The sequence below is a fragment of the Trichosurus vulpecula genome, chromosome X, assembly GCF_011100635.1.
Source record: "Trichosurus vulpecula isolate mTriVul1 chromosome X, mTriVul1.pri, whole genome shotgun sequence".
NCBI classification, from domain to species: Eukaryota; Metazoa; Chordata; class Mammalia; order Diprotodontia; family Phalangeridae; genus Trichosurus; species Trichosurus vulpecula.
Genome location: NC_050582.1, coordinates 54244692 through 54271159, shown reverse-complemented (window position 1 = coordinate 54271159; position 26468 = coordinate 54244692). Strand labels below are relative to the sequence as shown.

At 42.0% G+C, this 26468-nt stretch overlaps 1 protein-coding gene across 1 annotated transcript in view; it reads right to left on the bottom strand.

Annotated features, from left to right (window-relative positions):
• Positions 1-25423, bottom strand: part of NRK (Nik related kinase) — a gene marked incomplete at its 5' end in the record, with an annotated part of 215747 nt that extends 190324 nt beyond the window's left edge. Inside the window, 2 exons of the mRNA XM_036739833.1 lie at positions 23001-23068; positions 25408-25423. Coding sequence (XP_036595728.1) covers positions 23001-23068; positions 25408-25423 — 84 coding nt within the window. The remainder of the gene's footprint in view (positions 1-23000; positions 23069-25407) is intronic.
• Between the last annotated feature and the right edge of the window lie 1045 nt (positions 25424-26468).

The window sequence follows — 26468 nt, the reverse complement described above, 5'->3', positions numbered from 1 at the left end:
GCAGAAATGGGAGAAATGGGCACCACTAAACCATACATAAGGTTTCCTGCCAGCTGCTGACTGACTTAGAAAACCACATAATAACGTTATCTGTCATCTATTGTATTTTGTCTTTATTTTGTTAAATATTTCCCAATGACATTTGAATTTGGTTTGGGCCATGCCCTGTGTGGGGTATGCCCTGTATGGGCCATGCCCATATCTCTGATACATAGTGGCTCTGTGACTCTTGGCAAATCCCTTAGCCTTTCTGTGCCCTAAAGCCTTTAAGACTTCAAACTATCAGCCTGCATTGAGAAGGTGCTGATCTGCATTGGAATAGGGAGTTTCCTCATCAGAATTCCTTTATACCAATGAAATCACAGTTCTAGCCAATGTTGAAGGAATTTTTTTAAAAAGATTGACATTACCCTCAAAGAAGAGAGATGAGAAAGCACCTCCCGCCTTTGCAGAAGTAGATAGAATATATGCAAAATCAGTAAAAAATAATGCGGTGCTGTGTAGAAACACCTCTGGGATCTAGATGGCCTGTGTTCAGATCCTGCCTCTGATGCATACTGGTAGTGTGACCTTGGTTTAGGCAAGTAACTTAACATCTCAATGCTCCAGCAATTCTCAAAGACTGTTCGTTGCAAAGTATATACCAATATACATTGCTGGAGGATGTCTCTTCATTAGGAGCTCCCAATACTGATATAATCACAGGTCTAGTTCAAAACCAAACCAAATGTGATATTGGGGGGAGGGCACTAATAGGCAGGGGGAGCAGAAAGGGGATTCTATGGGGCAGCTAGGTGGCGCTGCAGTGGATAGAGTCAGTAAAACCTGAGTTCAAATCCAACCTCACTCAGACAGACACTTAACTAGCTGGGTGACCCTGAGCAAGTCACTTAATCCTCTTTGCCTCATTTTTGTCATCTGTAAAATGAGCTACAGAAGGAAATGGCAAACCATTCCAGTATCTTTGCCAAGAAAACCCCAAATGGGGTCACAAAGACTAATCAACCAAAAAAATTGACATAATCACAGGTCCAGTCCAAAACCAAACCAAAACATGATAATGGGGGAAGAGCACTAATAGCCAGGGGGAGCAGGAAAGGAATTCTATAGGAGGTGACATTTGAAGGCCATTTTGAAAGGAATTAGGTCATCTAGGAGGTATAAGTGAAGAGAAAGTACATTCCAGGCATGGGAGATGGAAGAGAGTGGCTTGAGGAGTAACTGATATGGGGAGAAGGATAGAGAATCAATTAGAGAGGACTAAAAGGTTCGGCATGTTGTAGTGAAGGCCCAGCTGAAATTAGATAACAATTTTGTTAGAGACTCCATCAACTTGGCGGTATGAATTTCTTCGGTACCACTCAGTGTCAGAGTGGTAGAGGCAGATGGTGGGAGTTAATCCAGGGTTTTAGTTTGGCAAAATGTGATCAATGATAGGACAAGAGGGCAAAGTATTCTAGAGTAGAAGACAGTTTAACATTGAAAGGGTAATTAGAGCGTCAATATTAGGAAAGGAAGAAAGTGAAGCCAGAATAGGAGTGATGGCCTGGGAGCGAACTGAGGCAGAGGAGGACTAGAGGTCTCAGCAAAGACAAAAAATAGATTTAAGGGGAGAAATGCACAGGGAGCAATGGAAGGACAGGAGCCTATGCTCAGAGGAACTTCAGAATTCTTGATCATGGAAGTGGAGCACTTGTAGGTGATGGTGAAATTAAGGATATGCTCCTCTCTGTGTGTGGCTAAGGTAGAGTAAAGGAATAGGTCATGGGAATTGAGTAGACTGAGGACCTGGGAGACCAGGGTTTTTGAAAGAACATCAATGAGTGTGTGTGTGTGTGTGTGTGTGTTGAAGTCCCCTAGAACAAGGGCAGGGTAGATTATGAGCCAGGTACTAAACTCTTAGAGAAAGGAAGGATATTGACCTGGGAGTCAGGAAATAACTGCACTAGAATCTGAAAAGAGTGAGTCTCAAAGTAGAAGAGCTTGCCAAGTGAATGTGGCTGCCTGAGGATCCAGCAGTGGTGAGGAGTATGCCAACTTTGCTACCGGAAGGCCAGGAAGCAAGAGAAAAGGTGTCTCCAGTACTAGAAAGAATGGCTAAGGATGTAGTTTCAAAATGGGTGGGGATGGGGGTTGGGACTCTGTGAGTCCCAGAAAATGAATGGATCAGAAGGAAGAGGGCTAAGAAGAAGGGAAGTTTGTTAAGGCAAGAACAGGATTTCAGGGGATACAAAGGCAAGGATGGACAGAACTGGATTGCAACAGGAGAGGGACAAGGCTGAAAGAACAGGAAATGGTGGTGGGGAGGAGGTAGTATAATGAAACCTACCTCCCCCGGGATGGTAGAAGAAGGAGGCTAATAGGACAGATTATATATTGTCAGATGTGGTCACTGCATCATATGGTTTTGCTTAATTGTTTTTCTTTGTGACTCTAGAAGAAGGAGTTGAAATGACTGTGGCATAAAGACAAAAACCATCAATAAAAAGTATTTCTTTAAAAATCAAGCTCAGTAGGCTATATAAAGTGGTGAGTTTATTGCTATTGTTACCCACATGCTAAACAACCCAGCTTTGCCAAGTGACTGAAAAAAAACCAGGGAATGAATACTCCTTAAATAATAGCATCATAGTTTTGGAGCCAGAACCACTCTCAGTTCAACATCCTCATTTTACAGAGGGGGAAATGGAGGCACAGAAAAGTTAAGTGATTGTTCAAGGTCACCCAAGTAGGAAGTGGCGGGACAGGATTTGAACCCAGCCCATCTCACACACACATTGTATCCAACGAGTCAGAGTTTCCTCTTCTATAACATGTACTTGCACTACATACTTCATAGAGCTCTTGGACAGAAAGTGCTAACATTTTTATAGTGCTTCAAGTTCTTCAGGGCACTTCATGGTTACTGACTCATTTGAGCCTCAGAACAACCCTATGAGGTGGATGATATTATTATCACCATTTTACAGGTGAGAAAACTGAGGCCGAGCATGGAGAAGTGGCATGCCCACACTCACATAGCTGGTAAGTATGTGAGGTAGGATGTGACCTCAGTTTTTCCTGACTCCAATTCCAGTACTCTCTCTACTCTATTACCTACATGCCTCATTATTCTTTTGGTCTGTTTTTTTTCTCATCCTTCTGGTTCCTAGTGGATGGTAAATAGTGCCTGCGGAGGAATTCCCCCTTGGTATACAGGTACCTCTAGCAGTTTCCATTTTCCTGGGGAGAGGGCAAGAGGGTGGCAGCAATCTCTTCTCTACCCGCCCAGGATCTTCCAATGTGGGAATTTGGGCCAAGGAGTCTTAAGGGCTCTCAAGGGCACATCTGCTTCTCTCTGTCCACCTCTCCAACTTGACTCAGGGCAAAAAGGAACAGGTTAACTGTTCCCCCTATTTGTTACAATAAGCTCTAATGTTGTGCCACCCCCTCTAGCCAGATCCTACACTGAAACTCAATTAAGTGAAGAAGAACAGGCTATGGTTTGCATTAGCAACCATCCCAAAGGCACCCAGTGGGCTAGATTTAACCAATTAGTGAGCGCCACATCATAAACTGTCTTCATCACTACCCTCAGCTAACCACAATTTCCAGTAAGCCCATGTCTTCACCCAGAATCTGACAATTGGCTAATCTGGAGCCCCTGATCCCACAGCATCAACTGCGGTTCTCTGAACATTTCCTGGGCCACCCAAACCCTCCCACTTCCCCCAACAATGGGAAGAGAACGGTTGCATTTTAGGTATGAATTTCAGCCTGCTGCCAGCTCTGCTCTAATGTTGTGGGGAGGGGGGCAGGGCATGGAAATCAAACAGATTTGCTTCAGAAGGAAGCTCTATCCAAGATTCCCCCTTCCTTAGCTTGCAGCAGGCAATGAAAAAGAAAGCAGGAGGTGAAAGTCTTTAGAGGAACTGAAATCTGAAATGCTGGAAGCATCATTCTCCCATCTTTCTCCTTCCTTCCTGACATGCTTCTTGCTTCAAAATACGGGCAAGGCTGCAGAGTTACATCCACTTGGATCCTGGGATGGAGTAGCACCTTTAAGTACACAAATCGAGTGGGCCCTGCTCCAACAAAACTGTGTGTGTGTATCTATACACATATGTATACATTTGCATGTACGTATATAATTTATAGAAATATAATTATATTTACAGAGATGGGTATATACATATATCTACATATATACGTCCGTATGTGCCTATATATACATAAATACACAGACATATGTATGTTATATATGCATATGTGTGTGTGTCTGTATATGTATATCTCAGCATGGTGTAGTAAATATTGAATCAAGAAGACCGTAGGCTTCAAGTTTCACCTCTGACACATCCTAACTACGTGACGCTGGTCAAGTCATTTCATCTTTCAACGTCCCCAAGCAATTCTCTAAGATTGTAAATTGCAGAATAGTTGCTAGTGTGCATTGAAATAACAGTTTTGTTTATGTGTGTGTGTGGAGGGGGATGAATCAAACATTAAGTGCCCATTATGGGCCCAAAAGAGGTGCCACCCAAAGCCCAGGGCCCTCTGAAAGACCAGGTTCAATTCAGGTGATTAATCCTAAAAGGGTCAGTTTATCCCTTTAGCTCAATGCCCCCAACTGGAGTTCCCCAGGAAAATCTCTAAATGTAGTCATGGTAAAGCTTATGTGAAGGTTTCTACAAAAGTAGGTAACAGGATCTCCAATTCCCTCCCCAGTACTCAATGTACAACATGGGCATTGGGTAGGAGATGATCATTATTTCAATCACAGAAAATACCTAAGACACAAAAGTCTCACAGGAGCCCAATGAACAAAACCAGAAATATGAAGCCCTTCAATAGCCCATTGGACTCACCCCTAAAGGTAAACACACTTTGGGGGGGAGCTGAAGAACAAACAATTCCCTTTCACTGCCAACCCATGCTATCTGGGCAACTCTCAGCAAGGTCCACTTATCTGGCCTCTCTGCAGCATGGCTTCCATCCCTTTTGCTGGGCTTTCCCCTTTCTCCACTGACCCAACTCAGAGACTCTAGATTTCTTTGGAACTCATTCCCAAACATGGGATCATAGGATGATAGATCTCAAGCTAGAAGGAACCTTAGAATCCAGCAAGTTTAACTCCCTTATTTTTCAGTGGAGGAAACTGAGGTCCAGAGAGGGGAAGGGCCTTTCCCAGGGGCACATGGCTAGTGAGGATATAAGCAGGATTCTTTTTTTTTGCAGGAGGGAAGGCAGGGCAATTGAGATTAAGTGACTTGCCCAAGGTCACACAGCTAAGTGTATCTAAGCAGGATTCTTACTTAGATCTGCCTGATTTGGAGTCTAGCCCTCTACCCACCCTGTAACTTCCCAAGGCTTACAAAGTCCATCCTCAGGATCTCTAGTCTCTGACCTATGCTTAGAAAAGGCAATACAAAAGCCAGAAGAAGGTGGCCAGGAATTGGAGGTCAAGGAGCCCTTCATATGTGGTTCTCTTGTAAGTTACCATTTATCATTCCTGGGGTGGGAGTGGGGAGCGATTTCCACCACCCCCTTTTGCTGTATCTAGTCTAGAAGTCCATAGGAAAGAAAGTATGAGAAAATAAATGGCTAGGCCCTTTCACAGCTTACTTTTAGAGACCACAGGGAAAGAGTGGCTTTTCCAACAAGAGTCTGTCCCCCTAGGGTTCAGTCACTTAGAACAAGAGGAATTTTCTGTGTCTGCTGAGCAAGATGTCAGGGTACTGCCTACCTACACACTGGCAAAGGGGGGACCTGTTGATGAAGGTCCCCATTCTGTCTGTAAGAGCAACAGCTTGACTGGGGGGCTCATCTAATTGATCATGGTCTCCATTGGAACAACTCCATTAAAACTGGAGAAAAGATGGATTGATTATGAACCACACAGTTCCTTCAAATAGCAAGCTCTCTTCATCCATTTAAAATAAGATATTGTGTTTCTTAAATTCACTTTGCAAACAGATTTCTAGGTACACAGCGATTCTGTACAGAGATTTTGCTTGACCTATATAGCTAAAAGGAAAGCTTCTTTGTCGTTAGACTGAGATCTCCCAGGTCGCTGGACCACTTGGTATTTCAAGACACTGGCTTCACTGTCCCTGAGCAAACAGTCTCCATCTTGTCCCCTCCCCTTGGCTTGTACACATCATATTTTTACACTTAATTTTGATTTTTCTCTCAGAGGCAAGGAATGTAGAGGATTCATGGGCTTGACTTTATAATGGTGGTGTTTTTCCTGTGTGAAGGTAATGATTTATGTAGAAAATGGTAGCAGCAATGCTTGGAGCATGGCAAGATTCTTTTGCCCCAAGAGGGCCTGAAATAATCCTGTTGCCTTTTCCTAAACTTAGGAATAACAGCTCACATTTATAAAATGCTTTACAATTTACATATTCATAGGATTGTGGAGCTAGAGCGGGAAGGAAGGATGGCGGGAGGCTAACCAATCTGACCCCCTCATTTTATTGATGGGGGACTCAAGGCCCAGAGAGAAGAAATGACTTGTCCTAGATCACACAGGTAAATTGCCATCAGAGGCAGGATTCGAACCCAGGTGCTCTGATTCCAGGGGCAGGGCCCTTTCCACTCAAGGTGCTTTCTGCACAATAATCACGTGAAGGAGACAGGGCAAGAATTATTAGTTATCCAATGGAAGCTCTTTGAGAACAGGGATGGTTTCACTTTTGTCTTTGTCTTCCCAGTCCTTCCCTCTTAATAAATGCTAGTGAATTGATCATCCCTATTTTACATATAAACCAAGATTAAAGAAATCCAGTGACTTATTCCTGATCACACATAGTTAAGTGCCGGAGCCAGGATTCAAAGATCTCCAGACTGAATTCAGGATTTGTGCCATTAGTACCAACCACACTGTTGTGACTTGTCTAAAAGGGCCATCCATGGACTAACCAACCCACTTCCTTATTTCTGCAACAGAAATGGCAAGCAAACAATTCCCCTGACTTTTCTCGCTCTCCAAACTTTGCTAATGGAAGAACTACCAGAGTGCTGGTAACTAAGGAAAAAGATGGCTGCACATCCCACAACCAGCTATTTGTGTTGGCTTTCACTGAGAAGCCTTTTAGGAAAGCAGTGCGTTTGAGGCAGCAGCCCATAGAGCACTAGCAACAGAAACCTGTAAGCTTTTCCACTTCCCCCTTGGCACCCCAGGTAGTGCCACAGCAAATTCACTTGTTCCATTCAGTTTTTAGGTGTTACCCACCATCAGCACCTGAGATAACCAACATGAAGTCAAGATATACAAAGTAAAGGCTTTGAACAGTTGGCTCCTAGACTTACAATCCAATGGGCTTATCCCAAGAGTTGCTGGGAGGAAAATGCTTTATAAAACAACCCTTCGTGCCTCAAGTGGACTCTCCTAACTGGCATGCCTGCCCTTTTGTTTCCCAGTGTGCAATGGTTTCCCTGGACAGTTTTTAGTAGTAACATACAACCTGGAGGTGTCTCGGCCTCTCACCGATCATAATTCGATCACCTTCTATGTAGTGAAACTCTGCCCCTAACTCCTGCCCCTTGCACACACACAGTAAAATTATCATCCAGTACTTAGCACTGTGCTTGGTACACAGTAAGCACTTCATAATTGCTTTTTCATTCTTTTCTTGAAATGAAAAGGATCACATTCCTGTTGTTATTATTACTTCCCACTTTTTTTCTTTTTTTCTAATTAATCACTTTTATTTAGGTAATTTTTTAACACCAGTATCATTCCCCAGTATATATCTCCCCTCCCCTCCCAAAAGAGCCCTCCCTTGTACCGATGAAAAAACTGAGCAAAACCCAATCACCAAAGCAATGCTAGCTGAAAGCACAGACAACAGAAGTCACTCCTAATTCTCCACCATTTCTGAAAGTCTGTTTCTTCCTCTTTTCTCCAGGACCAAGATTTATCGCTGCAATTGATCTGAACTCCACGGGTCTGGAGGCTTTTCCCTAACACTGCTGTAGTGACATTGGGCATATTATTCTCTCAGTTCTACTCTCTTTACTCAGTATCCGTTCATATCAATCTTCGCTATTCCCTGAAATCTTCACATTTGTTATTTCTTGCGGTGCGATAATAATGCATTACATGGATAAACCACAATCTGCTTAACTGATAGGCACCAACTTTGTTTCCAGTTTCTTGCCACCACAAAGAGGACAGCTAGGAATATTTTGTTATACATGGTGATAAATGATGGGAACAGTCATTGTTGGAAGGGCTGAGGAGGGAAATTAGCACACTAAAATTGCTGGTGAAGCTGTATATTGGTTTAACCATTCTGGAAAATAATCTGGAGTTTTGCTAGAGGAGTCACGGAATTCTTTGGTCCATTCATTCTGCTACAAGTCATACCACCCCAAGGCCAGCAATGACAGAAGGGAAGGTATAACTCTTTTTTAAAGACTTAAAATTTTTGCTTTATTAATAGTCCTAAGGCCAACATAAAATACAGTTAAATGCTAATGTATATATGCTCAAAATAATTTTGACTACTTTGTATAACTATAGTAAAATATCATTCTTTTCTTCTAGACCTTTCTATGTTTATTTCATCCATATTTTATATTCCCCCCAGCTTGCAACCCCAGCAACTGACATTGTCTACTGTGTTATAAAAAATGTCACGGGACCTTTTCCAGGGTTTCTAGTACTTTCTGGTGGCTTATCAGAACATCAAGGCCATTTACATGGCTTGGTCCCAATTACTAGGGGCATGACAAGAGTGGGAAGGACAAATGAAAGCTTCAGCAGGAGGTGCTGACCACATTGGGGCACCCTGCCTAGATCTTGAGGCAGGCAAAGAGGTGAAAGGAATGAGTTCACCCCAACCCAACTAGGACTAACAGCTGGGAGCCTTTCATTGGGAAGGACAAGTCAGCAAAGGCTCATGACTGCTTGGGTGGCCTTCTTGTGCACCAACAGGGAGGAGATTGTGTGGTTTTATAACAACAGAGCTGAAGATGTGTTGACTAGCCAAATGATAGTGGCCCAGGAAAGTCTCCATCTGAAAGAGTAATAACACTTTCGCTAGGCAGCAGGAACAGGGTGGAGGCAAGAAAGCAGAAATGTCGGCATTCTATGGGCCAAGGAGCTGAGAGAGGCTGAGGGTCTGACACAGGCCAAGGGTCTAGAAGAGAGCAGCCCAGGGTATGAAAGAGGCGCAAGGTCTGAGAGAGGCCAAGAGTCTTGGAGAGGCCCAGGATCTGAGAGAAGCTGAGCCATGTGGATTCTGGCAGGAGGAGTTTTCCTGTTTCCATGCAAGATAGACTGCACCAAGGCCAAAAGCCTTCCCCACATCCAAGTGGTAATTTTCCAGGGAATTATCCTCTTCCTCACAAGTGAACAAGTCTGTGGGAGATTGTACCCATTCATTCGTGTATGGGAGGCTGAGAAGGATTTTATTGCTTATTTTCTTCTTGCTATTTACTTTGCAATCTTGTTCCAATGAAATATTTTATCATCTGATTTATGATTCCTGCCTAGGTGATTGGTAAAGAATGCACCAACTAGGGGTTCAAGAAGAATAGTATCCCTGAGCTGAACTCAAACAGCAATGGGAAGTCCAAACTGAGTGGGGTACCCATTATAAATGTACTGATCTTGGTTTCTATTGGGAAACATACATTTTTAGCCAAATATTTAAAATGAGTTCTATTTTTTTCTAAGTCGTTGAGTGAGACGCAATCTTTCCTAGAAAAACCTGGCACATTTTAGAGCCACAACTGGGCTGAATATCTATAGATATGAGATGCTGACTTTTAAAATCACTGATTCATATCAAATAGTAAACAATAAATAGTTCCCCCAAAATAGCCATTAAACGTCAACAAATCAGAGCAAGAGGATTCCACAAACACATTAAGTGAGACACTTCTTTTCCTAAAGTGTGAGTTCGACCCTGTCTTTCCCTGCTCAAGAAATTCTAGTGACTCCCTGGTACCTTTAGGATCTTAGTATAAACTCTACTGTTTGGAATCAAAAGTCCTCAGGCTGGCTACTATCTACCTTTATAGACTGATTAGACATGATTGCTCTTCATGCACCACACAGTCAGGCCTGTTTCCTCATCCCTGGAATCCCATGTCCTGTTGCCATACAACTGCACAGGCTGGCTCTCACACCTGGAATGTCATCTACTGCAAGTCTACCTCTTGGAATCTCTAGTTTCTTCTGAAGCTCAGCTCATATGCCACTTTCTACGTGAGGCCTTTCCTAATCCTGCACCCTCCCCATTCTCTGCCTTGAGCTGCCAGTGCCTCCTTCCCTGAAGGACCTGCTTTTTACTCTGTGTATATTTTATATTTACTATAATCAATCAGCAAACATTTATTAAGTGCCTACTCTGTGCTAGGCACTGGGTATACAAGTACATATCTGAGTATATGGAGCATAAATATAGCAGGAATATTTACACAGTGGTCAAATGCAAGGTAGTCTGGGAGGGAGGGCACAAGCGGTTGGGGCATCAAACAAGGCTTCATACAGAAGGTGTTACCAAAGCTTTTTCTTCAAGGAAAAGAAGGACTCTGTGAGGCAAGGAGGAAGTGCATTCCAGGCATGGGGCACAACCAGTAGAACACCACAGATATGGGGATGGAGGGTCATGTGTGAGGAACAGAAAGAAGGCCAGTTAGCCTGGATCACAAGGTTCAGGAGGGGGAGTGTCATCCAATGAGGCTGGAAAAGATTTGTTGGGGTCAGGATGTGAAGAGCTCAATAAAAGAGCTCTATTTCATCCTAGAAGCAAAAGGAGGCCAATGGAGTCAATTGAGTAGGGGAATCACACGGGCTTAAGAAAAATTCATTTGTCAGTAAAGTGGAGGAGGGACTGGAGAGGGGAGGGTCTTGAGCATGGAGACCAGTTGGGAGGCTGTTTCAATAGGTTAGGAGAGAGGTGAGGAGAGCCCAAACTAATGTGGTAGTCATGTGAGTTGAGAGAGAGGGTGAGATGAGAGAGATGTTGCAGAGGTAGAAACAGCAAAATTTGGCAACTGATTATATATATGGAGTGAAGGAGGGTGAAAAGTACAGGATAATGCCAAGGCTACCAATCCAGGAGACTGGAAGGTTGACAGAAATAGGGATGTTTAGAAGAGGGGAGGGTTTTTGGGGAAAGATAATGAGTTCGGTTTTGGCCATGTTGAGTTTGAAGATGTCTCCAGGAAATCCAGTTTGGAATATCTAATAGATAATTGGTGATGTGGGGCTGAAGGTCAGGGGAGAGACCTAGGGCTGGAGATGCAACCCATGGAATCATCTGCATAGAAATGTCAATTAAACTGATAAAGTCACCAAGAGAATGAATACGGAAGGAGAAGAGAAGGCCTAGGATAGAGCCTTGGGGAACATCCATAGGTAGAAGGTGTTATAGGGATAATTCAGTAAAGGAGACTAAGAAGAAACAGCCAGGCATGTAGGAAGAGAACTAGGAGGGAGTAGGCTCATGAAAACCCAGAAAGGAAAGAGTATCCAAGAGTTGGTGGTCAACAATATCAAATAAATCAGATAGGCCAAGAAGGATGAGGACAGACCATCAGACCTGGCAATTATGAGATAGCTGGTAATTTGGGAGAGAGCAGCAGAGTGATGAGGTCAGAAGCCAAACTGCAAAGGATTGAGGAGTGAGAGGAGGAGAAAGCAGCAAGTATATATAGCTTTTTCAAGGAATTTAGCTGAGAAAGGGGGGAGATATATAGGATGATACCTTGAGGGAATGGTAAGGTCTAATGAAGGTTTTTTTTTCAAGGGTAGAAGAGATTCGGGTTGTTTGAAGGCAGAAGGGAAGCAACCAGAAGAGAAAGGATGAAGATTAGAGAGAAGAGAGTATGATTGAGGATGCAATCTGCTAGAGAAGACAAGAGTGGATGGGATCAAGTGCACAGGGAGAAGGGTTGGCCTTGGCACCTCTCTGTAGGAAACTAAGGGAAAGGAGAAGAGAGTGGAGAGGATATCTGAGTGTTGAGAGGAAGAGAAATAGAGAAGAGAGAACTCACATCAAGCAGCCTCAATTGTCTCATTAAAGTAAGAGTCAAGTTCCTCGGCTGAGAAGGGAGAGAGGAAGTGTAGGAGGCTGGAAGAGGGAAGAGAAAGTCTGGAATAGCTTCTACGGGGAGTGAGATAGGGAATCAAACAGGGAGGAATAAAAAGATTGCCTTCCTTCAGTGAGAGCCCGGGTGAGGCTGGATAACATGAAACTAATGTATCTAGTCAGTGCAATTGTGAGACTTCCTCCAGTTTGGCAAAGGGGAAGGCAGGAGCCAGCTAGGGCTGAAGGTTGCCCATTGAAGAGCTGGGATACGATAAGGGGGCAAGGAATTTGGGAGCAGAGGACAGTGTAAAGGTGAAGTGGCTAACTATGGTTTGAGATTAGAGAGAGGAAAGTGAAGTCGGGGGACAGGTAATGGCTTGAAAAAACACTGATGGATGGATGGATTGGAGATCTTGATGAGGGCAAAGAATACTTTTAGGAGGGGTGAGGCACAGGAAGAGATGGAACTATAGGAAATTATGGTTAGATAGCAGAATGTCGGAGCTCTAATTAGGAAAATATACGTGAAGGCAAGGACTGATTGTTTCATGTTTGTCTCTATCCTCAGCACCTAAGACAGTGCCTAGCACCTAACAGGTGCTTAAGAAATGCTTGCTTGCTTGATTCTGAAATCTTGGGTGAGAGCATGAATCCCAGGTTTGCCTTCTACTTTTCCCTCCTCTCTTTCCTAGTTGACCTCAGCATGGCCTCCTTTCCTTCAATTTTCTACGGCATTGGATAAACCATGTCCTACCAGAATGGAGGAAAACCAGATGAGGACTCAGAGTCTCAGAGGTGTTCTATTTCCTTTGAGGAGGATATGAGCCAACCAAGGTTTAAACATGTCAGTTCCTTCATGGACCCGAGCCTTTCCTATCACATTCCTCAGGCCTGGTGTCTGCCTGGGTCTGAATGGAGTGGGGCCTACTTTAAGATGCACAGGCAGCAGTGACCAGCACGGCCAGTCAAAAGGAAGCTATGGACAGTGGATCCTCATTTAGTACTGCTTGGAGCTTCATGGGTTCCCTGAACTTCTGCCTTTCCAGGCTGGTTCTTCTGTCGCCTGTTTCGGCTGCCTCTTGGCAGCCTCTTGCATTAACCCAGCCCATGACTTGGCTTTGGTTCCTGTCTGCTGTCTTAGCTTTGGTATTTCTCTACAGCCTGTCATATCCCCCACCCTCAAACTGATCTCCCACCTGCCCGGGGCTGTTAATCCCTCATTTTCCCCACTGGACAACACAGGGGCTTTCCACAAACACCTTTCCTTTAGCCCAAAGTGATTTATGCTTTCTTCCAAGTAAATGCTCAGTACCAGTCCTCTTTTTCACTAAAGGGAAAAAAACTTACCCCTGGGGTCTATCAGTGACATTAGCAGAAGCTGCTGAAACCTTAATTAGTTAGAAAAAAAGGAATCATAGATTTAGAGCTGGAAGAGACTGCAAAGGCTAGCTAATTCAAGCCCTTCTTTTTACAGAGGAAGAAACAGGTTCGGAGAGGCAAGGTGATTTATCCAGGCTCACACAGCTAGTATTTCTGTTCCTGGCTCCCAGTCCAATGCTCTATCACTAGCCCACACTGCCTCATAAAGACATCTTTTATTATCTGTGAAGTTCCCAAATCTCTCCTCTCTATTCCTCTCCAGTTCCAGATTGTTTTCTGTCCATAGTATAATTATCCTACCAGCTCAACCTCAATGTAATGAAAGCAGAATTGTTTATCTCTTAAGCCCTGCACACTGTCCAATTTTTCCATGACCACTGATTATAATCCCACTTTGCCTTTCCTCCAAGTCTGAGACCAAGGACTCTCTCTTTTCCAGCCCCTACATAGATTCAGCTGCTAAGGCCAGCTGCTCCCTCCTCTGACATTTTCCAAAGACCCCTTTCCTTGCGTCCTGCTCCCACCATTTTAGGGCATATAAGTAGGGGTACAACTTGTATCTGTTCCCTCTCCATTCCCCTTCCCTCCCCATGGGTGTCAACCAAGAATCTCAACCCTGCCCTAACCCCCTGTGGTTTGCAAATGAAAGAAATGTGGTAAGCAGTGATTCCAAAATTAAATTAAGCAACAATGCATTTAGCAGTGTTTTGAAAACAAACTGTTGTGCTCGCTGAAGCATTTCCAACAGATGGGGTCATGCCGTGAGTGGCAGGCTGTCATGAAGCCACACTCACAGAATCTCAGAGTTGGAAGGTTTCAGCTAAGTCCAAGCCATGTCTGAAAAAGAACCCTCTCGACCACAGACCCAGCTAGAGGTCAGCTAGCCCCTGCCTGAAGACCTCCAGAAAAAGGGACAGTGACTGCTCTGGTCTCAACAAGCTTCAGGTCTCCTTCCCATCCGGACTTGAAAAAAAATAAAACAACCATAAGCAGCATAAAGATTCTTGTTCTTATCTCCTCCATAAACGAGGGCCATTCTCTGGACCAACCCCCAGCAAAACTGATACTTGAGTTGATTTTTCATTAAATATGAGCCTTCTACATACTTCCTTCTGGGCCCCCTGACATTTTACAGCATACATGTGTGCAGGCAATGGCTTTGGTGCTGTGTGTGGCCATAGAAGGATGCAGAGCAACAGAACCCATTTGGGAACTGGACCCAGGATCTTGGTTTCATTAGCACCGAGCTCCAAACCAACCTCTGTAAGACAAAAAAACCAGTATCCATACTCGGGAGGCCAGTTTTCCAAGCATGCTTCTGCTTCCCCAGTTTCTCTTATGACTAGATACTGTGTCATCAGGTGGAAAAGGAGAGAAAGGAAGGGGGGCAAAGACGGAAAAGAGGAAATCCTCTTTGATGAAATTCAGCTAGATTTAAACAACTGTGCAACCGCTCCCACCCTAGGAGACACACTCCTTTACTAATACAATTGGGATTCCAAGTCCCCTTTGGCTTGGGAGAGAGCCTCCTTCCCTGTCATCACTTCCCAGCTTCTTGCCAATTCATCTCATCTCAGTGTGTCCTGAGTCCTGGTACTGCTTCCCCCTGCCCTTCCATTGGGCCCTCTGGAACATCTGTTTTATTCTTAACAAACTTCCCTGAAGACTTCATCCTTCCTGTTCTTTCCATCTTTTAGCCATCATAGGAACCTGGCTCCCCAAGAAGACACTGTATCCTTGGTCATACTGGCTACTCAATACACTGGATCAGAAGGAGAAATTTACATACCACATACTCCTTGCTCCTCACTACCACTTTCAGACCCTCCTGTACTATTGTCACTTAACCTCTCCTTCTTTCCATCCATTCACTTCACCCAGGATATCACCCTATCTAAATCCTGGTTGCTGTTATCTACTGACTCCCAGGTCTTTCTCCTTTTTTTTTAAAAAAGGTTTATTGCTGTTTTAAATATGCATATATATGTATGTGTGTGTACATATATGTGTGTGTATATATATATTTCTTTTATATGTGTGTATATATGTATGTGTGTACCTATATACATATATATATATAATATATATATTTCTTTTATGTGTGTGTGTATTTCTATCTCTTCCCAGTGACTCTTCCTTCATCCTTTCAGCAAAACAAATCAAGACACTGGCTATGTTTGAAAATGTATGCCCCATTCCAAGTATGTTGTAAATTGCTCTTCTGGTTCTGCTTATTTTGTTCTGTATCTGTTCATACATATCTTTCCAAGTTTTCTCGAATTCTTCATATTTATCATTTCTTCTGGCACAACAATATTCAATTACATTCATTATCACAATTTGATCACTTAATGAGCATGCATTTCCTTCCAGTACTGTGCTATTACCAAAAAAAAAGTTACCATAAATATTTCTGCATATATGGGGCCATTCCCTCTGTCTTTGATCTCCTTGGGGATACACGCCTGGTAATCCTATCACTGGATCAAAGCATATGTACAGTTTAGTTACTTTTTAGTATAATTCCAAAGCGTTTTCTAGAATGGATTGACCAATTCATAGCGCCACCAAAAGTGCTGTAGTGTGCCAGTTTTCCCACATGCCTTTCAATACTTACCATTTTTGTCTTGGGTCGATTTTCCAATCTCATGGGTATAAGGAGAAACCTCAAAATTGTTTTAACTCACATTCCTCTTCTTATTAGTGAACTGAAGTATTTCTTCCCCACCCAGTGTCTTCTCCACACAGCAGCCAAAGTGCTTTTCCTAAAGTGCAAGTCTGATGATATCACTCTAATACTTAATAAATGTCTTGTTGCTCCTATGATCAAGTACAGACTCAAGTGCAGGCATTTAAAGCCCCTCAGAACCTGGTCCCAACTTACCTTTCCAGACTTAATACACATTACTCCTCTTCACATACACTATGGTCAAGCCAAAGTGGTCATTTTGCTTATCGAGAGGAACTCCATATCCCATCTCTGTGCCTTTGCACTGGTTTTCTTCCATGCCTGGAATGCCCTCCCTCCCCATTTCTACCTCTTACAATCCATAGCTTCCTTCAAAGCACAGCTCGAGCACCATCTTCTGCAGGCAGCTATGCTGCAATGGATGGGACACTGGACCTGAAGACAGGAAGACTTGAGTTCAAATCCAGCCTCGGACACTAGCTATGTGACCCTGGGCACCCACTTAACCTCTGTTTGTCTTAGTTTCCCTATCTGTAAAGTGAAGATAATAACAACATCTACCTCCTAGGGTTGTTGTGAAAACCAAATGAGATGACATTTGTTTAAAAAGAAAAGAAAACTTAGCCTATTGAATGGCATGTAGTAGACACTAAGTAAATGCTTATTCCCTCTCCTTCCTCTCCAGTATCTACATGAAGCCTTTCTTGATTCCTCCAGCTGCTAGCATCCCCCCTCCAAAAACTATCACATACCTATATACACATCTCCCCCCAAGGTACACTATAAGCTTTTTGAGGGCAAGGATTGTTTCACTTCTGTCTGTGATCCAAGAACTTAGCACAGAGCCTGGTACATAGTAGGCCCTTTATAAATGCTCAGTGATAAATAGTTTATAGTTATTTGAAATCAGAAAATGCTAATGCTCTTTCACACCTACTTTTTCCATTATTTTCCTTGAGATTTTTGATATTTTTTTTTGCTCTAAATGAATTTTGCTATTATTGTCTAGCTCTACAAAACACTAGTTCTCAAAATGTGGTCCAGGAACCCTTGGGGATCTCTGAGACCTTTTCAGAGGGTCCCCAAGGTCAAAACCATTTCAATAATAATAATAATAATACTGAGAGGTTTAAATTTCTAAAGTGATAAATTTCAATAGATGTAATTTCCACAAACAAAAGCTCTTTAGAGTGTAATTTTTTTTTGCAGGGGGGAAGGCAGGGCAATCGGGATTAAGTGACTTGCCCAAGGTCACACAGCTAGTAAGTGTGTCAAGTGTCTGAGACCAGATTTGAACTCAGGTCCTCCTGACTCCAGGGCCAGTGCTCTACTCACTGCACCACCTAGCTGCCCCATAGATGGGCATAATTTTTAAGTGCTTAAAAGGGTGTCAAGATAAAAAAGTCTGAGAACCATTGATATAAAGTAACTTCTTGGTAGTTTTAAGGATATAGCACTAAATATACAAATCAATTTAGATGGCATCATCATGTTATTATAGAGATGCAATCCAGCCATGAACACTGAATCTCTATATTTTTGTAAAAACCATGTTTAGTTCTCTCTTGCACATATACACATACATACACATCTTGTAGTTACTTTGAATGGAATTTCTTTTTCTATCTACCCCTGTGGAGTTTTGTTAGTAACATATACAAAGACTGATTATTCTTGTGGGCTTTATTTTATATCCCACTACCTCCCTAAATTACTAATTATTTTAGGCGACACTTGAGGATTCTCTAAGTAAATCAGATAATCTACAAAGAGATAAGTTTACCTCCACATCACCTATGTTTATTCCCTTAACTGCTTTTTCTTGTCCTTGTCATAACTATCATTTCTAGAACTATTATCGAATAATAGTCATCAGTGAACATCCTTGCTTCACTTTTGCTCATATTAAAAAGGCTTCTAGCATTTCTTATTCCATTACAGATAATTGCTAACTGTTGGTTTTAGATAGTAATTACTTGTCAAATTAAGGAAACGTTTGTTAAATCTTCCGCTTTTAGCATTTATAACATGAATGAATGCTCTGTTTTGTCAAAGACTTCTTTTGTATCTATTGATATAATTATGTGATTTTTATTATTTTCTTCATTAACATAGCCTGCCGTGTTTATAGTTTTTCTAAAGGAAAAGCATCCTTTAATTCTTGATATAACTATAACCTTGTCATAGTGAAACCTCTTTTGAATATAATTCTGTAGCTGCTTTCCTAATATAATGAATATTTTTATGTCAAGATTAATTAGTTAATTAATTAATGCTGATTTATAGTTTTCCTTTTCTGCTTTTATCCTCCCTAGTTTGCCTTCTATCTTTCTCAAGGACTCAAGTACCTGGCTCACCATCTTCTTCTTTACCCAAAACACTTAGATTTCAATGTGCATGTTCATACTGCCTGGCCTCCCAGTTTATTAACCTTCTCACACCCCATGACTTATACCTTCATTCCATCTCAGTTCTCCCTTACATCTCATTTCTTTGCTATTGAATTTTTAGATCTGACTCCTTTCTCCTCCTTATTTTCTGTCATGCCTCACCCTTAGAAATATCACTCCACAAAGGAAATAACGTCAAATGGAAGCAATGTTGTATGGTGGGAGTTGCTCTCTGTCTCAAGTCACGAATCATAATTAGCCTTGCCTCCTAAGTCCATGTTCTCCTAGCTCTGGTTCTATGGCCCCCTACTACGCTGGGTGCTAGTCACCTTGGCATCTAATATATCCCCTCTCTGAGGTGTGATATAATCTTGGGAGGTACAACCCTTTGTCAGAGAAGATGGTCTCCTAATGGGCAAATTCCCCCTCCACACACCCCAGCTATGCTTCTTACCCCAAACATACACTTGTGTCAAATTATGTCTTTTCCCCTTCAATGTCAAGAGCAGCTTTCAAATGCCATTGGAGTTCTCCCTCTGAGATGGCATGGAACCATTAACGGCAGCTTTTTAGGTCCAGCCATTTGGCCAGTTCCAAATCTACCTAACTATACTATCAACTGGCCCACATCTCTCCATCTTTTCCACAACAAGAATGGGAGAGATTTTATCATTTGCTTTGCTAAAATCTAGGTAAACTAGATCTGCAGCATTCCCTTAATCTACGCTTAGTGATCCTGTCAAAAAAGGAAATAAGGGTATTCTGGTTTGTCCCTGCTGAGAGTCTGTCTTGTGATTGCTGCTTCCTTATCTGGATGTTCACTAACCCTCCTTTTAATAATACTTTTCAGAATTTTGCCAGGAATCAAAGTTGTGCTCACTGGCTTATACTTTCAGGGTTTTATCCGATTCCCTTTTTTTCAAAGTTAGGACCTTTGTACTTCTCCAGTCTTCCAGAGTCTCTTCCATTTTCCATGGTTTTTATAAGATCACTGACTGTGGCTTAGCATTTGCATCTGCCAGTTTTTTCAGTACCCCCAAAACATAACTCATCTGGGCCAAATGACATGAACCCTTCAAGGGTAGCTCCTCACTTATCATGGGCATCATTTTGCTCTATCCTTTCCAGTTCAAAGGTCACTCTCCTTGCCAGACAAAACAGAAGCAAATCAAGAAGGAAGCAGTTCTGCTTTCTCTCTGTCATCAGTTATCATCATCTCAGCCACCCTGAGCAGCAGGCCTGTGCCTTCTTTGATCTTCTTGTCTCCCCCTACCCACTTTAAAAAAACAAGAACAAAAAAACTAAAACCTCAAAACACATTTTCTGCTGTATTTGGTCATCCTTACCAGTCTTAGCTCATTATGACCTTTGGAACTCTTGTTACTATTTACAAGGCTATATCACCATATTGTGTTGTATTGTATGGAAGCAGCTGGGTGGCAATGGAAACAGCACTGGGACTCTTTTGGTACTGGGTTGAGTCAGGAAGACCTGAATTCAAATCCAGCCTCAAGCATTTAGTAGGTATGAGACCCTGAGCAAGTCCCAGCCTCTGTTTGGCTTAATTTCTTCAACTATGAAATGGGGATAATAGTAGCACCTACCTTACACGGTTGTTATGAGGCTCAAATGAGATATTCCTTGTGAAAAGTGCTTAGCACAGAGCCTGGCACATAGTACGTGCTATATAAATGCTTATTCCCTTCCCATCTGTCTTTGCCTCCATTTTCCACACATTTTTTAATCCAAGCTGACTGGTAACTTCCATCTGCATCCACATCAACCTCTTCAGACAATTCCTCTTTCTTCTTATCAGAACTGTTTCTCTTTGTACCTTTGTAATTTCAAGCTTGGGAATTTTCCATTCCTCCAAGGCTGACTTTTGACTTCTTTTAGTCCAAGGAGCCTTACCTGCACTTCCTTGGAACCCTCTGAAGTCTGCTTTCCTAAAATCTAAGGTGCGTCTACAACTATGCCAAGCTTTTCTGTCCTTTCTCAGTCAGCCAGGTATCTATTAAATATTTGCTATGTTTAGGTACTACGCTAAACCCTGAGGATACAAAGATAAAACGTGCTCAAGGAGCTTGCATCCTAATGGGGGAGACATGTAAATAACTAAGCATTTACAAAATAGAGTATTGGCAGGTACTCATAGAGGGGATGGCAGTTGCAGCTGGGATGTGGGGGAGTGGGGACTGACAAAGGACTCCTACAGATTATGAGATGTGTGCTGAGTCTAAAAGGAAGCCAGAGGAAATAAGAGGCAGAAATATGAACTTACATCAGAACACTTCAGAGACAATGATATCTCCGAACTTGAGTAGGTACATGTGTGTGTGAGTAGGTACATGTGTATGTGTGTGTATATGTACACACACATATGTATATACACACATACATACACGAACACAAGCAATTGCTACAACTCTCCTCCCCAGAATTACTGCAGTACAGATGACTTCTAAGGTTGCCTCCAACATCAAGACGTTGTGATTCGTATGGCTCTCTGGATAGGATCCAACATTAAATTATATATTAAATATATCTATATATAAATGTGTATATATACATACATATATATCCATAACTACATAAGTTAATTTTTATGAAGTACATACAGGGTAAAGAATGTCTCCTTTCTTCAGAACTATCTTAATAGCATAACACTTGCCTTTCTTCTGAATCAATTTCTTTTTACTTCCAGCACAATTTTGGGCAGTTGCCCAACTGGCCCAAAACATTACAAATATTGATTTGTGGACAAAGTGATCAGTCACGATGTGTCCAAGTAGTCATGTGACTGGTGGGACTATAATTCTGGACTTTCACTGAATGGAAAAGTTATAGTCAGAACTGCTTGGAAAGAGTTTTATATATATGTGTGTGTATGTATATGCGTACATATGTGTATATTTATATATATACATATGCATGTACACACATATACATACATACATATATTTATATATATATCCACATATCCTGAGCACATACTGGTCCCAACCAACACTGGTCCCAACACAAAAGACTTCTCACTTAAGAGTCATTGAAGAATACATAGAAACCCACTGAACAAAAGAAGCAGGGTTTTGGAAGGTTGGGACAGAGAAGATTGCATTCCATTTTCAAAACGGACTGTGATAGTTTCTTCTTTAAGCCGCCCCAGGACTCTCCTTTGGGAATGACGAGCATTGCCAGCTACTACTGATTCTGCTGAGCAAGCTCGCTTTGATTCCTCCTTCAGAGAGATTAAGTGTTTCGGGCCTGCCTGCTCAGCTATCCTTGGCAATATCGTAGTTAACAACTGACACCAAGTTACCTTCTTGTCATCTGGAATGGGAGTGGGGGCAGATTAACATTGCCCCTCCCTCACTCAGCTGTAGCCATTAAAATAGGTCTCATGGACCCCAATAGGTCGTGGATTGAGATAACGCTTACTATTATAAGGTAAGCCGCCTCAGATTCAAAATTGTGGTTCCTCATGAACCTTACAGACCGGATTGAGGAGGTTTATCATTTTTTCTATTTCTTAATAGTTACTTCCCTCCTCCCCAAACCAAAACCAAGGTAACCACCTCCACTGACCTTCAGAGTGTAGAATGTAGAAGTGTAGAATGTAGAAGATAAGAAACTGCATTAGCTTTGGGGGAAGAGCTGAGGAGCAGACCTGGATCATATGACCTACCTACTGTAGACAGGGCTTTCAGACACAGGTTTTCTGGGGTCTCTCTTGTCCTTGGGTGGTGGTTGTATTTTTTTTTTCTTTCCTTTTCCCTCCAATTAAGATAAAGAGCAGAAGGTTGGATCAGCTCGCATGCTCTCTTTCGCCCCCTCCTGGTTGCTCATGAGAATAGCAGCCTTTTAGCTTTGCTCTCCCTTTCTTCTCTATGTTACAGCCAAGAGGGCTGGAGCTTGGGGGCTCTATTCTCTCAGCTCTGTCTCCCTTCCCCTGTAGAAGGCAGAGCCAAACTTTTCTCCTCTCATCCACTCTGACTTATTTCACCCCTTTTCCGAGTAGGCCTTTGCTCTTTCACTCTTCCTAGGTGCCCATGTGACAGGTGTCCATTCCTACTCTCCTTTTAGGAGGCCTCATATAGCCTCTACTTTAAGTTTCTTTTTCCAATTCAATCCTCATTGTGTAAGAAGGATTTTGGATGGGTTTGTACATTTGCACTGTCGGGCATTTCCCTTGATAGTGTAGGTCCTTGATAATTCTCATTGTCTTTAATTAATACAGTTTGGTTTTGGGGGGCAGTGGCCAGTGCACAGAAGATCCCACAAAGACTGGCCTACAACATATTGGGAGTCAAGCAGGCTTGGGAAGAGAGAGTGAGTGTAGAATTAATTAAGTATTTCTCCCTCTTCCTTTCCAAGGAGATTGATCTCCATGCTGCTCCCAAACAAAGCAAGTCAAAATTTAGCAAGGCTAATTTTACATGATGGTATTGCCAGGCTGTAGCAATATTGTTGGATTTTACTAGTAAATGTCAAAGGAACGAAAAGATAGCAAACCTTATAGACTTGTCCATAGGTACCATTTCCAACCACTTGCACTAGTTCAAATATCCCCGCTGGATCCTGTAAGAGGAAGAAAAAAAAATATAGTCATCCCTTATGCAGAAAAAACTGGATATTTAGGGAATGGACTTGAATCGTGTCTCTAATGGGGCCCGCTCATTGAGAACACACACGGAAAGATCACAGAATATTAGATCTAGAAGGTCATCAAGTTCAATACCCTCCTTTTACAGAGGTGGAAACTGAGGCCTGGAGAGAGAAGGAAAGAGTAATGCCCAAGGTCACAGATGTAGTAAGAGGTGCAAAGCTAGGATTCTTTGGTCTTGTCCTTTGACTCCAGATCTAGTGCTGAGGACCTCTGCTGGAGACCCACCTTTCAAGATGACTACTCCCAGCTGGCCATTCATTTACTTCCGATGTAAGTGTATTATCATTTTGTTCCCGTCTCTCCATCTTTTCCACAAGAAGAGCATGAGATAGTCACATGATGTTAAACTTCCCCACCCTCCTGGTCACAAATCAAAAGACTGGTATTTTTGCAGTTTAATTTTAAGTACATGTGGTCATTCTTTTTTTTTAACTCCCTTGCTAATTCCATCAAAGTCTGCCAGTCTTTTTTGCATAATACCATGCCTTTGAGAGCCCTCAATCCACTGCTTGTGGAAACGCAGAAATCTAGAGCTAAAAGGGTCCTTGGAGGCCACCAAATCTGAACCCCTTATCTCACAGATGAGGAAACTGAGGCCCAGAGGGGAAGTAACTTGTCTAATATTGTACAGTGAGCAGGAAGGCCAAGATTGGAACTAGGGTCCTCCTACTCCAAATCCCATGCCCTTTTCACTGCACCAAGAAATTATTGTTATTAATCATATTAAATCATTAAAAAACAATTTACTCATAGTTTGAGTAGACATTAAACAAGGCCCTTAACCTCTCTTGCCCCAAGTTTCGTCATTAATAAAACGGAAACAATGAAGCAGCCTGGTTCCTTGAGGAAATCCCTTACCCCTCTCTGGACCTCAGTTCCCTCCTCTCTAAAGTGAGGAGACTTAAACTGATCTCAAAGGTCCCACTTTAGTCTCTGATACACAATGAGTCTATGATGTCCTGTGTGTTGCACTATTAAAAAAAACACCAAACTTCTTTACTGGTTTATGTGCAAACTAGGGAAAGTGTAATTTGCTCAACAAATATTTAGTGAGCATCGACTAAGGTACGGTGTTCAGTGCTTCAAAATGAAGTGGATAATTCACTTGTTCACATCTGTCTGATCTAGTTCTCCACTGTCGTCCACATCTAAATTTAATCTTGGTAATGGTTTCGAGAGGTGGCTAACTGAAGGTGTGACTGAGTCTCTATGGGAGAAACAACTGGGCAAATAGAGTGATTAATGACCAAGTCTTTGCTGTATTTTGGTGAATATACATACACCCACTTAACCTTCTTTCCCGAACATACCCCATCCCCACAGTCAAATATATGGCTCATGCAAGAGCTCAGTGGTTAGATTCAGTTGGGACATATTGGGACAAAGAGAATGGATGGCTCATGGTCATCCAAAATGCATTTATTAAGCACCCACTATATATCAGGCACTATCCTAGGCGCTAGGGATACAAGGATAACACTGAAATTAGTCCTTGTCCTCAATATTCTATTGGGACAGACAATGTGTATACATAGAAATGACTATATACATACAAAGTATGTATATATGTACACATACAAAATGACTGATACAAAGTAATTTTGGCAGGGGTGGGGTGGGGCAATATCAGAAAAGGCTTCACATAGAAAGTGTCACCTGAGCTTTGAAGTTCACCAACTCTACCTCTCCTTGGCTAGATACAGCTCCCATTCATCTGAGAAGGCACTTCTCTTCTTTACCGAAACTATTTTCAAAATAAGTGTCATCAACAGACGATCTCATCAATAATCAATTATTTCATGACTCAGGTCTCCTTTTAATTGTACAAGTTAGAGAAAAGTTTTTTATCAAGAAATTAGAAATAAAAATAGATCCCTCAGAAGGTGATCTTGACATAAAATGTGTTACTTTTATAATAACTCATAGTGAGATTTATGTGATGAAAAGTATAGCCAAACAAAAGGAGTTCTTCTGTATCTGCTTGAACCATTTATCACCTTAGAAGAATTCTTCTATAGATATTATTGGGATATTTATGGGAAACATTATTAACTTGGTAGGATCAGTCTGTGGCCATCTGTCAAAACCATCAGTCATGTTAGTTGATGCCTACTGATATCACTGACTGAAGGATCATTCTTTGTTTCCTTCAAGGCCCTTATTTGGGCATCAGAAGGCAGAGAATTAGTGACAGACTAGATTTTCTGCATGTGAAAAGACCACTTAAGATTCTCTTTAGAATTTCTCTGAAATTCTTTGAGGATAAATCCAGTTCATTTTCTCTAAAGTCCTTTTCAGAGTCCCATGCAGTAAAATGAATAAAGCAAGGCCCTTATTTGGACTTGAATACAGGTAGCTGTGATCATTCAAAAGTCAGCTATTGGGAAAATAATTGATATCATTTCTATATTTATTCAGAATTCATCTGAGCCACATCCAAGTTACTTTAGAAATATTCTTCCTCTGCTAAAATTAAAAAAATGTTCTGATACTTCCAACATTCCTATTTAGCAGAAGTCTCAAAGATTCATGTTTTAGATCGAATTTCACCTTTTCTAGAATGTGTAAATAAAATGTTTTCCTGTGTATCTTTCTCTGGGGTCTTTCCTTGGAAGTTTACCCTATTTATCTCCAATGTAGGTGTGGTGGAAAGAGTATTGGATGTGAAGTAACAAAAACAGGGTTTCAATCTCAGCTCCTCCCCTTACTATCTGTGTGGCCTCAGCAAAGTCAGTTTCCTCCTCTGTAAAACGAGGAGGTTGGACTCGATGGCCTCTGAGGTCCCTTCGGGATCTAGAACTAGGATCCTATAATCTTAGATCGGTAGATAACACTGGGAAAAGAAGAGCTGTGTTTTACAGGCAGCATATTCAAACTACAATTGGTTCTAAGACAAGATCGGTTTTTTCACTATTTTTCCCCTTACTAAGCGAGGTGTAGATGTCAAAAAATGAGGGATAAGCTATGGACTAGGACAGTGGCACCCTGAATCCTCCTCTCAACTTCACCACTGACCTGCAGTCAGAGGCAAAAATGTAAACTCCATAACCTTAAGCAAAATCTAAGGAGGAATGTTTTGATTTCAGAAAACAAACAACTATGCATCACAGAAGCCCTCCTTCTTTCATGGAAATCCAAGCCATGGGGGTTTGTCACCCTGCTTGCAGTGTTACCTTAAGAATAAATCTGGGGTCTTCTCCCTGCCATGGTTTTCTTATATCTGGAAGGAAAATGACCAGAAAACAAGCAAATCCCATCCCATAGGCAGTGTTTCTTTAAACTGTGGGTCTTGAAAAATTTGGCAACAGTAAAAG